Source organism: Chroicocephalus ridibundus, chromosome 7, assembly GCF_963924245.1.
Source record: "Chroicocephalus ridibundus chromosome 7, bChrRid1.1, whole genome shotgun sequence".
Taxonomy (NCBI): Eukaryota; Metazoa; Chordata; class Aves; order Charadriiformes; family Laridae; genus Chroicocephalus; species Chroicocephalus ridibundus.
In genome coordinates, this window is record NC_086290.1 from 16,830,386 (window position 1) to 16,848,282 (window position 17,897).

General features: G+C 43.4%; 1 protein-coding gene across 4 annotated transcripts in view; it reads left to right on the forward strand.

Annotated features, from left to right (window-relative positions):
* Window positions 1–1,610: 1,610 nt before the first annotated feature.
* SMARCAL1 (SWI/SNF related, matrix associated, actin dependent regulator of chromatin, subfamily a like 1) overlaps window positions 1,611–17,897 on the forward strand; it is a 39,188-nt gene continuing 22,901 nt past the window's right edge. For 2 of the 4 annotated variants that reach the window (XM_063340392.1, XM_063340396.1), the window contains exons 1-8: window positions 1,915–2,182; window positions 2,589–3,548; window positions 4,234–4,284; window positions 6,952–7,212; window positions 8,374–8,424; window positions 12,273–12,453; window positions 13,422–13,572; window positions 16,486–16,644. In XM_063340392.1, coding sequence (XP_063196462.1) covers window positions 2,678–3,548; window positions 4,234–4,284; window positions 6,952–7,212; window positions 8,374–8,424; window positions 12,273–12,453; window positions 13,422–13,572; window positions 16,486–16,644 — 1,725 coding nt within the window. In that variant the 5' untranslated portion in view covers window positions 1,915–2,182; window positions 2,589–2,677. Of the gene's footprint in view, window positions 1,682–1,914; window positions 2,187–2,588; window positions 3,549–4,233; window positions 4,285–6,951; window positions 7,213–8,373; window positions 8,425–12,272; window positions 12,454–13,421; window positions 13,573–16,485; window positions 16,645–17,897 lie in introns of those variants that run through there. The other 2 variants (XM_063340393.1, XM_063340394.1) reach the window with 2 other exon arrangements.

Here is a 17,897-nt window from a genome sequence, read left to right on the forward strand (position 1 = left end):
TCACTGCTGCTTAATCAGGAAGCAATTTAAGGATAACCTTTTCTAATTAACCAGCAGAGAGAAGAATGAATAAACTGTGAAACAGCCAGCTGGCTTCGGTGTCCCCAGCCAAAGGGTCTGTCAGGTGGGAGAAAATGGCATCTGGGGACAAGGATGGTGGCTCCAGACCTGCCATTGGGCAGGGTAATGAAAGTCAGAGATGGGAGGGGGTTACGATGCTTCCCAGGACCTTTTCTCTGCTTTATCCCCAGGTATCGCTCTGGTCACGCTCATGGGGATCATGACTGTCCAGGAAGGGTGGCTTGATGTGTATAATCAAGCCCCGTGTAAAATTAAAACCCCGGGAGACCCTTTTATTCAGAACTTTGATGCAAATACGAGTAATTACATATTATGAAGGTGTTCACAGAATCATAGAACAGCCCAGGTTGGAAGGGACCTCGAAAAATCATCTGGTCCAACCTTTGCTGGAAAAGGGAGCCTAGATGAGATTATCTAGCACCCTGTCCAATCGCATCTTGTAAACCTCCAGTGATGGGGACCACACCATGTCCCTGGGGGAGGCTGTTCCACCAACTGACTGTCCTCAGTGTAAAAACTGCCTTTCTTTTATCAAGATGAAACCTCTTTCAGTGCAACTTGTTGAACAGCCTGGGGCCCAGTGGCGATCCCTGAGGGACCCCACAGGCTGCCAGCCTGAGCAAACCCCATTGATCACCAGCATCTCCAAGTGCCTGTGAGGCACCAGCTTCCCACCCACCTCACCGACCACCCCACCAGTCTGTGTCGGGCCAGTTTGTCCAGCAGGAGGCTGTGGCAAACAATGTCCGACGCTTTGCTGAAGTCCACGTAAAGAACAGACAGAAAATGTTATTTTATTGTAGAAAGTGATTGGCTTAGTCTGGTATGATTTGGGTTTGCTAAATCCATGCTGCTTTTCCCCATCACCTCATTCATTTGGTTTGTGACAGTTTCTCGCAGTACTTGCTCTGCTGCTTTCCCAGGGACTGCAGTAAGATTAATGGGCCTGTAGCTTCCTGGGTCTTCTTTTGTGTCCTTCTTGTAGATAGCTCTGATATTTGCCCTCTCTCAGTTGCCAGGGACATCCCCTCATCTCCACTTTTCAAAGACTACGGACAGTGGCCTCACAACAATGTCAGTCACTGCTCTTGACACCCTGGGGTGGATTCCGTCCTCACTGCTGACAACAGCGTTTTCATCCGTTCCCATGCATTACCTCCATTTTTTTATTCCCCGCTCATAGTCACTCATTTAAAATAAGCCACGCACCTTGGTGTGCCAGGCCACACACACCAAGAAGCTGCTGGTGAGGCAGCCCAGCCCCAGCACTGGGTGCTGTCTGGGGCAAAGCCTCATCCCGTGGGCCCGCACCCCGCATACGGGCCTGACACAAACCCCTGCGACAGCGGCCGGGGCGGCCCCCAGGCCCCCGCCTCCCACGGCGAAACCACGGAGCTCTCGACGCCCCTAAGATGGCGCCGTGAGGGGGAAGACTCCATTTCCCAGCGTGCCAAGCGCCCCCCGCTCGGCGGTGTTTACTTCCCGGCATGCTGCGCGCCGCCGGAGCTTTTTTGCCGCCGGGCGGTAGCGCGGGGTATGTTGGGAGTTGTAGTCTGCGCGGCTGCGCGCCCGTTGGCGGCTACCGGGCTTCTGCCAGCCGGTGGGTCTGCGGGCCTGTGGTGGGGAGAAGGCGGCTGGGCCGGGGCTGAGCCCCGGCTGGGCTGCTGCGGAGCCCCCGGGAAGAGAGGAGGGACCGCAGCCTGGGCCCCGGTGGGGTGGCGGGTTGTCCCTGAGGATGGCGGGGGGGGGGGGGTTCACCAGCCCGTGGGGTGGGGGCCGGGCCCTCAGTGGAGTTCGGGACAGGGGAGCGTGGTGCCTGGGAGAGGAGCGGGGCAGGGAAGGAAGGGAGTGAGCGCTTCTTACAGGGTGATGAGGAAAGCTGGTCTCTGGCTGCTGGAGGAGATGGAGGCCAGCTACTGGGAGATGCAGTGGGAGCCGGGTCCTCACTCCCATCAGAAGGTCCTTGACCTGCGAGTGAACCTTTCTCGAGGCAGGAGCTGACTCTGCCCTTTGGGTTTGAGTATGTATCTGCTACATGCTGTGAGATGCTCAAGAACTGGAAGGTGATCAGGAAAGATGGTGTGTTGTTCCATCTTTGCTTGTAGGTACCAGAAATATGAAACACTTCCACATAAGACTGCATTGCTTTTTGCCTGCATTTGCCTTTGTAGGGCTGGCTCTGCAGTGCAGGGCTTGGCTGTTTTGTCAGCTCTGATGTGTCTTGTAGAGAAGAGTGTTCAGAACTGTAGTGGAATGGGGGTTTTCTCCCTTTTCTGTATGTTTTATCTATGTGGGACTGGCCCCAGCAGTGGTTGTCTGTATCTGCTTGCTGGTAATTGCTCGGCCTTGGTCTGACAGCCTTGCTGTGCTACTAGGTTTTTGTGTAAATCAGTTACAGTAATACTCAGTCACTAATTATACTGAGTTATCAATACAATAAGCATTTTGGGGGGGAACAGAGTTGAAACTTCCTGTCTCTTCTTGGCTTTTTTTGGTCTCTTTTGTAGACTGGCCTTCATTCCTGTAAAGAAGCAGATGCCTCTGTGATTATTCCCAATGCAGTTTTGATTCAGATTTATTGTTTAAATTGTTGAAGATGTCATCGGGCCTTACAGAGGAACAAAAGAGAAGAATTGAAGAGAACCGCCAGAAGGCTTTGGCTAGGAGAGCAGAGAGGCTAGCAGCCCAGAGAGGTGGGCAGGTGGGGATCGCTGGACCTCAGGTGAAAGAACAGAATCCAGGCAATCAGGGAAACTTGAAGCAAGAAAACAATCATGTCAGATTCATTAGCCAGCACCAACAGAATCCAAACAGTCCTGCGGAGCAGAAGAGCTATCTTCAGAAAGATTATAATCATTACACTGCAAACCAACAGATGGCTGGTTCACATGGAGAGCAACAAAAGAATTGTTCAGTGGACTCGGAACAAGCAAGTGGCATTAAGCAGTTCCCTACAACGATCCCAAATACTCTGAGTTATTCCCATAAACATTACTCGGATGCTGGTGGTCAGGAACATGGACAACAAGCTTTAATTAATCCTGGTACATTCCAGCAGCCCAAATGCTACCCAGCTTGCAAAAGCCCTACAGAACCATCTCATCCTAGATTAATTGATAACAGGCACCCTGACGGTACTAAAAATTCACAAAGTCAGAACAAATCTACCATAAAATATGTTCCACCACCAAGCAGCGCTACCCTGAGTGATTCAGAAATGCTGATAAACACAAGCAGACCAACGGCAAGAGAGGGGGGCGGTGGTGCCTCTCAGGCCAGTGGTGGGATGCAGAAGCTGACCAGCTCCGCTGGTGCAGGCTCTACATTTGAAGCTGCCTCTTGCAAGAAAGCAAATAGTGTTACACAAGGAAAATGTGTGAAATATGGGGAAGACCGATTCCAGGTCGAAATAGGGTATAATGCTGAGCTTATTGCTGTATTTAAGACAATACCAAGCAAAAGCTATGGTAAGAATTGATTTTTTTTCTGTTATCTCTTTTATGTTAGATCAAAGCTTCAGCATCTGCTGGAGCTGTAGTTGCTATATGGTCTTAGCAGTACAGCTGTTGCTGGGATGGAATATCTGGTATTAATGGGGGATTGGAAAAGTAAAGACAGCTGAAATTGGAAAGAAATTCTGGGCATAAATACCTTGAGCTTGGGTTTAGCCAAGAAATCAGAAGTCCAGCTTTATGAACAGTGCGCTAAGAAGTTTAGTGATGGCAGCTGGTTGGAATCTTTTGGGAGTGAAGAAAGAGAAGTTATTCATAAATTGGTATGGGAAAATGGGTCACTTCAGCTGTAGTTCAGAGTTGATGATCTGATTCCCTTAACTGGGTTACTGAGAGCAGTGGAGTCTCCACTTTTTGGCTTGCTTCTGATCTTTTCTCCCTGCCTTTATATGTTCTAGTCTACTTTTTGTTTTTCCCACCCATGCGTTGCTGCTCCCTGTGAATGCCTGCTGCATTCTTCTTTTGAATTGTATTGATATGCCCTATGGCTTTTTTGGTGTCACGTAGCTGTAAACTGTGAGCATACTGTTTTTCAGATGTGTATCAAAAAGTTTGCATGAGTAGAATGAATTCTATCTTGTCTTGCACAAACATTTCACAACACCGCTTTTTTTCTACCCCATGTTCTGCCCTGTTTTAGATCCTGCTATAAAAAAATGGAATTTCAGCCTGGAAGATTACAGCAGTTTCAGTAAGTGAATGGGTTGTTGAATGGTAAAAAAGGATCCAAGTTTTGACCCCCTTCCCCTGACTTCTATAATTATTATTTAGCTTTGTTATTGTCTGGAGTAATTAAAGTAGTGCTACTCAAACATAATGCCCATCTCTTAGGCATCTAACTTATTACATTTTTCTGACGCTTTGTAATTGATTGGAAATAACTTGGTTTTTCATGTAACCTAAATGCTAAGCATAGGTTTAACTTTTTCACCAACCAACAAGCCTGATAATAGGAAAAAATGTCTTCTGTGTGGGTACTTCATATGAGTCTGTATTGAGAATGAAGTGTGTTCCATTGGCTAATGCTTAATTTCTAGGTCTGTTTATCTATGCTAATTTTAAACAGCTTGTTTGTTTGTGGTGTTTGGGTTTTTTTTTACATTTTTTTTCCTGTTAATTTTGGGTGTCAGAAAAGGAAAAAGGATAATTCTGTAGGGCTTTAGTGAGACTGAAAATGAAGTTGCCTTTTTTGACATAACAAGGATGGTTTTATCTCTTTTTTTTTTTTTTTTTTTTTTTTTTCCCCCCTCCTGTCATTTTGTTCTGGAAAGATTGAGAGTTGATAGAGGCAAACGCTTCAGGTAGGCTTTTCAAAAGCACATTGTATTGAAGGGAGTGATAAATCACTATTGATTTCAGTGGGAACAGAATTAGGCCTGTGTTGAGCACTTTGAAAAACCCACAGTTGAGTGCTGGTATTTTAGCTTCCCATGTGGGTTGCCACACATTTATAATTTAAATGCTACTGGTTTGCTTGAAGTGTATCAAGTACAGATGAGAGCAGAGTCTCTGCACCAAGGAGCTTGCAAATGAAGAGGATGTTTTTTAGAAATCAGGCCTTTTTCCTTAAAGCTATCAAATACGTGAGTTCTCTGTGGAAAGTTTATGTCGACATGTGACAACAATATGTGATCAACACTGCACAATGAGGCAGGGGAAAAAATACCCTGAGGAAAAGGAACTGACTTAAAAAGGCCTTAGTTTGAAGTCTTTTAAGTGTAAAAACAATTATTTTCAAACTTCGCACTGTTAATTTTGTTCTTCTGAGTAATGTTGTCCTGCATTACAATTCTTCTTTGTACTATAAATTAAACATGCAGGGAAGCCCAGAAACAGATATTGAAAGAAAAGAGTAAAATGTGGGGTGGTGCTGGTTTTCATTTTCTTTCAGTGTCAGTTGTAGAGATGACCTCTACCTATGCAATGCTAAAACAGTGGCATCTAAACTTTTTTGCTTGGTGCATCAGGAGGAGAAAGTCTAAACTGGTGGTTTCTTAGTCCTCGACTTTAAAAATTAATTTCACTTGATGCTCTTCCTTTTTCTTTGAAGTAGAAATCTCAAATGCTTGGGTTTATTCTGGAAGTCACTTCTTAAAAATAAAGTTGGATAAAATCCAAATGGCTTACTAACTGGTTAGGAAGAACGTGTCTTTCTCCCTTTTTTTCCCTTTTCAAATCTTAACTTAAATTTGTTTAAGTTGTTGCATATCAGTAAGGTGGACTATTTAAAAAGAAGCAGCGTGGATCATGGCGTGCAGCTTAATCCTGAAAGGACTATATTCATCTGGATTTACTCTAAACAGCTACTGGATTGGGGAGGTTGCCCCTCTTTACAAATACCTGCAGGCAGAATAAGTTTAGTGTTCCCCTGCTCTTGAGTCTAACAGAGTCTGGAGATGCTATTGAATCCTTGCGTTGCTGTAGTACCTGTGAGTTGGAGTCTTGGAGATTAAATTCCTTATTTTGGTGCTGTAAAAATACAAGATAAAATGTTTCTTGTTCCTTAATCATCACAGTCAGCTGTAATAATAAAGACAACATGGGTATAGATTGTCAGAGACCCAGAGGAAAAAGTGGAATGTTTATTAGTGTGAATAGCTATGGTCTCAGGCTGACAGCTGTAAAATGCTGTGTCCTTTCTCTCCCTGTGCCCTGGCATCATGAGAGAGGTGGTTGCTAGTGATTAATAAAATAGGAGTGCAGGTGGCTTGGAGAAAGTACAAGGCTAATTGAAAGACATGTTAGAATGAAGGGTGATGGACTTAAATTGTAACAAATGGGATTCAGGGGTTTGGACTAGATTCCTTCCTGATATCCTTCTTACAGTATTGTGAGCGTACAGCATTCCTCCTAGATGAGATTGTGTATCAGACATTGGCATGAGGCAGATATTTTTAGATCTTTCTCCTTTGCTGTTTGCCCAAGTATCTTCCCAGCTTTTCAGGTACATACTGTTGATCACCATGTGCTTGTCCATGCAACTTTGTAAGTGAAAACACTATGTGACTGTGTGCAATTTACCTGCAGATTGCCTGCCCTGGCCTAGTGCTCCATGTTTTGGTGTTGCTGACAGAGGGGGAGCCTAATGCAGTGACAATGCTGGACAGGCCCTTGTTCACCTGCTGTCACATGTTCTGCCCCTCTGGAAAATCCCACCAACCTGCTCCTCCAGGCCATCACTCTATTCTTTGTCCCCGTGAGTGAAAGCAGAGAATCACTGTTCCTTTTAAACCTGAAGGTGTATGGTTTGTTTGTCATCCTCTTGTCCCTTCTCTTCCCAAATCATCCTGTGCATCTTTAGTTTATCTGTGTTTTTTGTTATTAATTCTTTTCTCTGTATCTCATGCTTTCTCCCTAGTGGAAGCAGCAAATCAACTTCGGTCAGTAAATCTGGCACCACTGGAAGGAGAAAATGCAGTTGACTTGGCATCAGACTCTCATTTCGTTGGCAGTAGGGTTGATGTGAAATCCCTCTTGAAGATGTGTAAGAACTGGAAGAAACCCTCAGCCCTTGTCAAAGGGAAGTGCGTGCTGATCTCCCGCTTGCGGTTTGAGGTTGATATTGGGTATTCTGCAGAAGTGATTGGAGTGTTCAAACAGATGGGTTCCAGAAATTATGGTGAGTCTCTTGTTGTGTCCGCTTTATTCTAAGAGCGTTGTTGGGGCTGCTCTTTAAGAGATTGTGAGAGTACATCCCTCTGAAAACAGCGTGAGGCTTTGTGCTTTGGTGAAGATTTTGAGAACTCCTGTAGTTCTGATATAGTGCTGTGTCTGTGCCCTGCACTTTATTCCGTGCCAGAACATGTCCTTGGCCTTCTGGGCCTATTAGCCAAGGTGATATTTCAGGATTCGGCTTGATTACATTTACTGTTGAGGTGGGATGTGCTGATAATTTGCCAGCAGTATGGAGGCCGTGCATAAGTTCTCTTTATTACAAAATACAGTTGGACATTCTCATATTTCTCCTGCTTTACTGTGGTGTATAATGGCTGCAAGTGCCTGATCAGATTGAGTTTACCAGCAGCTGTACTGATGTTTTTTGAGGCAAGTGGAACTCTAGAGCATTTTTCATGTAGGCATTCAGATTTCAATGGTGAATACCAGTTTTCCCACCTGTAATGTGGGAATGAAGCACAGAGTGATGAGATGACCTGTGCAGTGTTGCAACAGGTCACTGACAGCATGGGCAGCAAATCCTGGAGCTCTTGTTCAATGGCTCATTGTGTCTTCATCTGACTCCAAATTCACTCTACCTTCCCTGGAAGTTGTAGGCAAGTGCTACCCAGGGATAAACCTACCAAACAAGTCTGACACTCATGTTACAATTCGGGTATTGATAAATCGGGGAATGTCCTCTGTACTGTCTTGATCACATCATCTGTAGGGTACAGAGGTACAATTGAAAATGATTGCGTTACTAACTGAAGTCAGAGTCTATTGGTTAACAAATAGGAACCTTCACACACATTCTTCATCCCTTCTTGCAGTGAAAAGAGAGTAGTTGCCAAAATCCTTGAGCAGGTGGGTTCATTACGATTGTTCATGAGACAGGCTGATCTTGGCTTGCTCTGGTGATACCACCACTTCTAGATTTGTGCTCATACTTTTAAGTTTTCTTCAAACTGTTTGCTTAACATGAAAGCAAACAGGAGAATTGATTGCTGGACAAGATAAGAATTCTTTTAGGATACGGACGGATAGCCATGCTCTTATGGACAGAGGACTCAATCTTTTTTTTTTTTAAAGAGACTTATGACAGTGTTTGCTGTACCTGTTGCAGATGTGAACACCAGAAAGTGGAATTTCTTGCTGGAAGACTACCCCAAACTGAGTGAGTAGCTGCATTTTCCTGACTAAGGATGTTTTTTGGGGAGGCAGATGAATTGTAACTTAATTTCTTGGGCTAAACCTTTTGACTCTGGGGAGATAAGTTGCTAATGAACCATGAAGCAGGTGTCTTCCTGTTTTGTCAGACATTTACACTGTTTGCCGGACTCAAAACTTTGTAAGTGTTATCATGGCAGTCCTTTAGGGGCTGTTGGGATGGTAGCTCTGTCAGATTCTGCACTGAAATTTTGTGCAGTTTGTTATAGCACATGCATGTATTTACTATCACAAAGTTATTTTTATTGGTTATAAGGTACAGCAGCTCTGCTTGAACTTAAGACTTGCAGGAGAATGGGTTCCTCTATTCCCACTTGGCAAATTTGAAGAGCTTGGCGTGGTGGCTGGCAGATCTTCCTGTCCTTACCGAAATTCTGTCTTATTGACTCTTTTTAGCCTGCTCCCCTTGTCCTCAGTGCCAGCCCGCTTTGCTCCCTTTTGTATGTATGTCAATTCATAAACTGGCACTGCCACCTCTTGCTTAGAAAACAAACACATATCAGGCTGGTTTACTTCCATTTCTTTCTTTTAGTTCACTACAAGATTTAAGTAGTGTGCACGGTGTTGTGCTATTTCATTTCACACCTAGCAAATTTTGTTTTTCAGGTCAGAGCACTAGGTTCTCAAGTACACTGATGATTTCTGTAACAACCAGTTCATCCACAGTTACAGTCTGGTGATGACTGTCTAGCTGTTCAGCCTCATATGTTACTGCCGGTAATAATGGCTTAGCAGGCAGCACGCAACTGTTGAGTTTTTGATTGATGTATGAGGCAGGTTAGAATTCAGGTTGCTTCCATAGCTGAGTTGATTTTGAGGAAAACAAGATGAGCTGCGTGTTTCCCTTGCAGAAGTAGTGCAGATCTGCTTGAAGCAGAAGCATTCTTCTTGAAGTAGAATTTCGTACTCTACTAAAATGCTTCAGTGCTGGCTGATGGATGCCTAAAAGAAAGCTTAGCAAAAAAAAGTATTTTTAAGAGGGCATCATATTTTCTCTTGCAAGGGGAATCTAAGCACATAGTGTCACTACAATATTAATTTCCTTGTAGAATTAGACTCCTGTGCAGTGCTGGTGAAACGGTGACTTACTGAACTGAAATGTAGAACTGTGGATTGTTGTTTTGTTCTTTTTTTTTTTTTTAAAAAAAAGGATGCCACTTTGCAGGATAATCCAGTCTTAGCAGCACATCTGCTTTTTAGTTTTTTATGTTTAGTTAAGTTTACAGAGTGCTTTGAGATTTGCATTACACAAGTCCTAAGTATTAAATAATTATTTATCATCCCAGTTGGCCTGCTGTGTTTGCCTTGGTACTCACATGACAGTATGTGGCTGTGGAATTTGATTGGGATAAGCTTCAGAAAGGTGCTCTACCCACATCCTTAGAAAGTGTGACTGTTTCAGAGCTGAAATGCTGTTGTTCAGAGTACTTTTTCTCCAGCATGGGCTCCTGCTTCCATAGAATACCGAAGCATGTTTAATAATTGAGTATCTGCCCGCTCCTGTGATGCGTGTCCTAATAACATTAGTAATGGTTGTAGGGCTGCAAGCCAGGTTGTGGAGCCTTGTAGGAATGCCAGGTCATGAAAACAAGTGAGTGTGTCTTGGGGGAGACTTAGGAAACTCCAGGATTGTGATGTTGACAGGCCCTGATTTGAATGAGAGCTGATGATCTCTCTGTTTGCTAAAGGGCCTTTTCTACGTGCAAAGGGCCTGATCCTGTAGCGCATTCTAGGCAGTCTGAGCAAACACATCATTTCCCAGTCTGTCCCTCTCGGCCACACTAGCTTGCCGTTGTATACATCACATGATGTATACTCTGTATTCAGAATTGCACAGATTTAAGGAAAGCAAAAAAACATTTCTCTGCATATGTTCTTGCAGAGTGTAATTTGTGAGGGCATTTGAGGCTCCTAGCACGTGCCTTTTTGAGGAACAGCGTTTGTTTTGTGCCTGTTCATTTACCTATGACAAAATAAAAAAAAAAAAAGAAGGAAATTTTAAAAGGCTGGTTGCCATTTGCAGTAGAGATATCTGTTAGCTGGGAACTGTTTGTAGAGGTTAATGTCTCTTTGCTTAGTTGCTCAGTCATCTTTATAGAAAGGTCACTTCAGTAAAAAATGTCTGTTGGATGAATCATCCTGGTGGCAGATATATCTTAATCACTCTCCCAGCTCATGTACAGAACAATAGCAACAGAATTATCAGTGAGCAAATTGTAGCAATTATGCTAACACACAGCTCAGTCTGTGAGTGTAATAACAAGCTTGTGCTGTACTTCGGGTGGAGAGGGTTCCTGCTATTGAAGAAGTATAAATTAAACTGGAGAGTTTAAAAAGTTTGGTCATTGCCCAACCACAAATGGAAATCTTTTCATATGTATATTTCTTGGAATTGCTTTCCCCCTTCATATGGCAGGGGTCCATCCCGCTGCTTTCCTCTTGGAGATAACTGAAATGAAAATACCTAACTGGATTCTAAAGGTGCATATACTGCTGGTATAGTGAGTTCTTATTTCAGTTTGCGTAGCTCTGGTTATTGTTGCAAACAGAGTTGTTTTATGTCTTCCTGACTTCATATACAAACCAACCACTAAATAAAAAAAAAAAGATGCTTCCTGCACTAAAGGATCTGTGCACATGCATTTGTGTTCCTAGTGTAGAGGTGTCTTTTGTTTCTCAGTCAGTGGTCAAAGACTGATTACTAAACATGTTTTCCTGGTCCCAGCTCACTGCATGTTTTAAACTGGTTATTTGTTTTCATAGAAACTTACTGTTCGACTAAAAAGAAATACTTTTATATTTTTGGGATGAGATAGAGAGGCTACCAGAGCGGACTGAAATAAGGTGTTCTAGGAGGAGAAATTGCCCTGATGCTTTGCTTGTTGTGATGCATGGGTTGAAAAAATAAAGGCTTCAATATCTTTGCATAATGGGGGCTGGGGATTCTTTTAGTTTGACTGTGAAGGTTTTATTCCGCAGATAAAGTTGAGAGGCTTCATGGGTGAAACAACAGTAGTGGTGAGGGACTCAAGTGGCTGCCTGTGGGCTGGTTCTGGCCTACAAGCTACTTCTGTCCAGGAGAACACCAGTGGACACCAGCTGAACAGGGAGTTGCTGTTGGTACCTTATCCCCGAAGGATGTCTGTCAGAGTGCTGCTGATGGTTGTACAAGAGCAGTTTCTCTGAGTCTTGAGGTGCTTCCTGTTTTCTTATCCAAACATGGTAAAGGAGGGGTGATAAACTGGAGACAGAGCCAAACTTGTGTGAATTTGGGGAACAGGAGGAGAAGAGATTTTTTCAAAGCTGAAGATGCATCATCTTCTTTAGGTAACTACGTCTCGGGTCACTACTGATCACCCGGGGATGGTGGAGGTGCTTAATACAGAATCCCAAGGTCAAGATAAAGATGCCCCTGCCTTCTAGGCTTCAGGAGCTCTTTTGTTCAAATCCATACTTTTATTTCTGAGTAAAGTGTGCCCTAAGCTGCCCTCAGTGTGAATAATCCAGCTCCAGCTGTATTAGTAGCAATCATCTCTGAATGATGGCATCAGACTTTCAGTTTTTTTATAACCAAGTCTAAATACAAGGGGAGGAGATGTGATTCATCATCTGGTTCTGAAATAGACTTCAGGGAAGAGGCCAGGGCAACACCTGTGCATGATGCAGTGCTTTCTTGAGCTGTTTCTGGATAGGAAATAATATTGTTGATGAGGTTGAGGGTTATGCCCTGACATTCATAATGTAAATTGTGTGTGTGTTGCCCCTTCTAATAATAAACTGCTCTGTTCTTCGCAGTGGAAGTGTTACAGCGCCTTGTGTCAGTCGAAGTGGAGCCACTGCCCGAGGCAGTAATAAAAACCTTTGCAGCTCAAATACAGAGATCTACATCAGAGACAGACATTCCTGATGCTGACCTTTCAGTAGTGGACTCTGAAATTGTGACGAGCCTCATGCCCTTTCAGCGGGAAGGTGTGAAGTATGTCCTTTTTGCATGCTGTTTAAGAGCTAGTCCTTGCCTAGGATTGTGTACTTCATATTGGTTCCCAGGCTGCATTCTCTTCCATGGAGGGTTCCATGTTTCTCCAGAGTCTTGGGCTGTTACTCTCTGGCACACTGGGCTCTTGGTTGTTTGCTATGGTATGATTTGTTTTGTTGCTGGGGGCTTTTGGGGTTGTTGTTTGATTTTGGGTTTTTTTGAGTGACACATCTATTCTGTTTCTAGCTAGAATTCTTCATCATGAGTCAGGAGGAAAGTAGCATTTTGCTAGTCTCGTAAAATTGTTCAAATGATACATCTCTGATCTCTGTCTTGTGATTCAGTATGTGCCTAATTGTCATATGATGGTTTTTTTTTTATTTTGTAAGGCCATTTTTTTTTCCCAAGTGCATCTCTTTTGTTGCTGTTGTTTTTTAATTATTAACTACACATGGGAAAGTGCCAGGAAATAGGACCCAGGCCCTGAAATATTTAAAATGACTGATTGTATGTAGAGATAAACTTTTAAATGTCCCTGTCTCCGTCATGTATGATCATTAGTTGTAGACTTCGAGATGCAATCCAGGAAAGCCTCTACTTACTGGTGTTGAAGTGGCATTGTTATTAATAATATTTTCTTAGCCAGGATGAACTCCGGGACAGAATGTGACTAATACAATGGAAAAAATAATTGTAAGGTCTTGAGACTACTCCTCATATGAAATCAAGGTCTTTAAGGACTGCGCTGAACCGCTCTGTTCAGGAGCTTCTAATCTTTGAGAGATTTGTGGGAGTTGCTCACTCGTGTTGAGACTAAGGGAGAAGATCCAGGGTTACTGAAGAACCCAGATCACTTCCAGGTGATCCACATTATAGGCTTGGTGATGAGTTGTGCTCATCTTGGGTGCCAGGACAGATAGTAAGCCATTTCTTGACTCTTACTTATTTTCCCTCTCTATTTTCCCCAGTTTTGCAATTTCAAGAAATGGACGTTTACTTCTGGCGGATGACATGGGCTTGGGCAAGACCCTTCAGGCAATCTGCATTGCTGCATATTACCGAAAGGAATGGCCCTTACTGGTGGTGACACCTTCTTCTGTGAGGTTTACATGGGCAGAGGTACTGTGAGCTTACGTGTGTGCAGGTGGCCAGTAGTGGGCACATGTGATGGTTATGCTGTGTTACACTGTGTACAAGTTAAAATTTTGAAAAAGATGTATATTAAGGGGAAGAAACTAAAATTTGACTCATTTATAAACTTGATGGGGGGAAATTGCTTGACATGGACTGTATGGTGTATGCCTGTTTTCTTTTATTGGTAGATTTTGTGTTCAAGGGCAGGCTGGATGAGGCTTTGAGCATCCTGGTCTAGTGGGAGGTGTCCCTGCCCAGGGCAGGGCAGTTGGAACTAGATGATCTTTAAGGTCCCTTCCAACCCCAACCATTCTGTGATTCTGTGATTTTCTTTTTGTGATCCAGATGATAATGTTGGAAAGAGAGAGATCTAGAGAAAGTATCTCCTCTGGACCTCTGACAACTTTGTTCCTGCAAGTCAGCTGGCTCCAAGGGGGCGTTTTACTCATCAGCATCAAAGACAACAGTTGCATTCAAGCAATTGTCTGTTGTATTCAAGCCCTTCATAGCAGTATTTGCCAGACCCTTGGCTGAAATAGAATCCCAGATGCTTGGATTCTCCACTCTGTTCTAGAGGTCCTATTACCATCATCATTAAGTGCCTGTCATAATAGGTCTTTTTGGCCTGTCCACTGGATCCTGCTGACTCCTTTGAGTCCTTTATTAATGTTGATCAGAAGCCCAAGAAAGCTTGTATGGTTGGGAAATGTATCTTGAAATAAATCACTGTCATGGCTTGTACACTGAGGCTGTTGGGTTGCCATAGGCTAGTGAAATGTTCACTGCAGGAGAAAAAGGTGAGCCAGAGCTTTTAGGTCAGTGATTTCATGCCTGAGCAGAAGATGGGGGGAATTCAGCTTTCCCTGGAGCGTTTCATTGATAAGAAGTGTATTGATTGGGAGTTGCTGGTTTTGTGCTGTAACCAGATTGTTGGAGCATCTTGGCGTGTGTTTTCATGCCTGGTAGTGCAACAGATGTTGGGCAACAAGAAAAGAGAATTGTTTACTGAGCAAGGAAGTGACTATGATCATGTTTGATATTTCAAAGTCCTGTAGTTCTCTGGATTAACACCTAACCTGAAACCATGGCTTCTGTAGGTTGCCTACTGGGAATGATTTGGGGCCTGGTTTCCTGACGTACTGGGCACCTGCAGCTAAACTCTTAAATCCTGCTTCAAGAGATTTAAGCAATATAAGGTGTTTTGTTTCTTTGAGTGCTTGATTTCCTCTTCCTTCCCCTACTGCTGACTCCCCAGGAGGCTGTTGTGGGAAATGTTTTGTTAGGACAGTTGCTTTAGAATGATCTGTGTTGCTTTGTGGGTATGTGAAGGATGCAGGTCTAGGAAAAATGTCACAGGAAGTGGAAGAAGGTGGAGTTTATTATGGTCTGTAATCTACTCAGTTCATTCTTGCACAGATGTGTTTTACTGTAATGGCAGAAGCTTTTGTGGTGTCTCTGGAGCTGAATTGCCAGAAATTGTCTTCATCTCAGAGTTGTTGGTGTTTTGTTTTGGCATTCTGAGCTCAGGCCACTGAGTGCCTTTATATTCCAAGTGCCATAGGAAGCCAGCAGGAAGATGTGAGGTACTCTTGGGTGAGAAGTACTGCAGCCACGCGCCTTTTTAAGTTTCAATGCTGAATTACATAATTAACGGTCAGGGCAGTGTCAAAGCACTTTTGTGGACAAAGGTCAGCATCAAGTGAGAACTACAGAGTCACTTTCATGGTGTGAATTAGTTATGTGCCCTTTATAAAAGGAGAGGGCAGTACAGCTAGAAGCTTCCAGATACTTTCCCACTGCTGCCACCTTTGTCTAAGTTTTGGCTTAGCATCAGCCACGTATTTATATTTTAAATATTGTCTGCATGTTGGCCCATTTTGGTTGTGGTAGCTACTGTAAGTGGTGAAGGATAGTTCATTGTTAAGTTTTCCACATACTGAGAAATGTGAGAAGCTCACATGTAACTCCTCAGGCTGCTGCATGCGGTTCCTGAACAGAGGAGAGGAATGGCACTTGGGGTTTTTCCACAAGTGAAGGGCCTAGAGACAGAGATGCCGTTTCCCATCAGTGCTCCTATGGATACCTACAGATCCTGATTGCTAAAGCCCAGCCAGTTCTCTGCAGAGCAACATCAGCAGAACTCAAATATTGCAGAGAGGTTGGTGTCACTGGGGACAGAATTACAAGGGAAATGGTGGGTGCTCAGTAGCTAACAGATGGGTTTGGGGGAGGATATCTTGCTCTGGTGTGTGAAGCATTTCAAGAGGTTGATTTGAATGACTATCACCACATGTATTTCAGCTGCTGTCATAGAGCAGCTGGTGTATTGTCAACTTGATCTTTTAATTTTGTTTGTTTGTTTGGGGTATTTTTTTGTAGACTTCTTAAGAAGGAGAGGTAGTGGAAGAGTTTTTGTTGATCTGGCTGAGTTGTACTTCATCCTCACTGTGGAGTAAATATTGCTATAGTGAGAGATGTTTACTGCTTAGAAGCCTGTGTTTCACAGCCTGAGGTTTCCTGTTGAGTGGGAAAACAATTTCCCTGTCAGTAGTGGCCACTGCATTCTCTGGCTCTGAGTGTAGCAGGTAACGTTGTCAGGAGTTGTTTTTTTTTTTTTTTCAGGTAGAAGCAAGAATAGAGCATATTTGAGCCTTCCTAGCCCTGGAAGGTAGATTTGGCCTTACAGCCTGAGTTCTGTTCTTGATCTTCCCATTACTAGGGTTGTTGCTGAGGGAAGGCTGCTTACCCTTATTGTGCTCCCAGATGATGTCTAATGGCGGGGAGGTGGGGGTCGCTCCATGTTCTAAGCATTCACAAGGATGCTCTGAGAAGTGCTTTAGGATCCTGACAGAGGACATAAGCACCATAATGCAATTAATTGCTTTCTTCTTCCTCCAGGCATTTCACAGGTGGCTTCCATCCTTGTGTCCAGGTAGTACCAATGTCATAGTGACTGGCAAAGATAATCTAATGGCAGGCTTGATCAACATCGTCAGCTTTGACCTCCTCAGCAAGATGGACAAGCAACTTAAGAGCACTTTCCAAGTAGTTATTATTGTAAGTGGTATGCTTAAACTTTGAAGTTAATTGTATGCTGCAAATGGGGTAGCTTTTGTGTTGTATAGCAGAAAAGTGTGAAGTGGGCCTTATTTAGGACTGAAACTATCTTGCAATTGTGGTTGCAATCACTGCTCTCTTCATGAGTAGACGCAGGAAGTTTCTCTGAAACCTTTTGAGATAACTAGTAGAGTTTATTTCCCTTTTGATTCCTAAGGCTGTGTTTTCTCTTTTACTGGTTATGGTGCCTCTCTGGTTTCATTATGGTTGGGCATGTCCTCTCCTGGAGAGCAAAGTGTTTAATATGATGTGTCAATACAGTAGTCTTGGAATTCTATCTTTTTAAGGGGATTGGACTTCAGGGTGATGTTAGTGTTTATCCAGTAGACTAGATAACCTCTCAACATGAGGTATGTGGGTAAAGCATCAAAAAATCTCCCTTTGCTTGTGTTCCACTGACAATCTCTGTTAAGTGTTCTTTGATCATTTGTATAATTTCTCTTGTAAATTGCTTTGAAATCCATTTTTTAACCTTTTACAGAGCCATGGTAAAAGGCAGTTTCCTAGATTTCAGTTACTAAAAATTCAAAACATCTAGTGTTTGAAATCCACCTTCTATCAATAGAGACTAAAAGTGTCTACATAGCTTACTATGGGTATTTGATGTTCTCAGTCTAATTTTCAGCACACATGCACTTTTCCTTAAGATCATGACAATTGGATCATAATAATGCTTTTGTGTCTCAGCGTCAGATGGGAATGTGGGAATAGATGGAGTTCTTTGGAGACCAAACTACTCATGGAGGAACTGATGTCTTTCATTTTTATTTTTTTTTCCCCTGCCCCCTCTCTGACAAGACATTCTGTCAGGGTGGAAATGCAGATTGTTACTTTTGTATGCTGGTGCTTCGAGTTAAGGGACTTGGGCTCCAGGGCTACTGCCCTGGAACCTTTTACCAGGCCAGAGCTGGCAGGTGTTCTTTCTGTGTGTGTATATGTTCAAATTTGTGCCCTGTATATGTTTTTATAGATGAGAGTAGTCCTACTGAGTGCTGAGCTTCCCTGCTTTTTCTTCCAGTCTTCTTTTGATGGCTGGGATCATTAATGTAGCTTATGTGTTAATCAGGAGGGAGAAGGCTGTGCCTGAGAGGCTAAGCAGTTGTATTGTCTTTGCACGCATGGTTGCTTGCTCATCCACACATGGAAAGATGAGAATGTACCCTTGGAGGGCAACGATTACTTTTTGTGTCTAA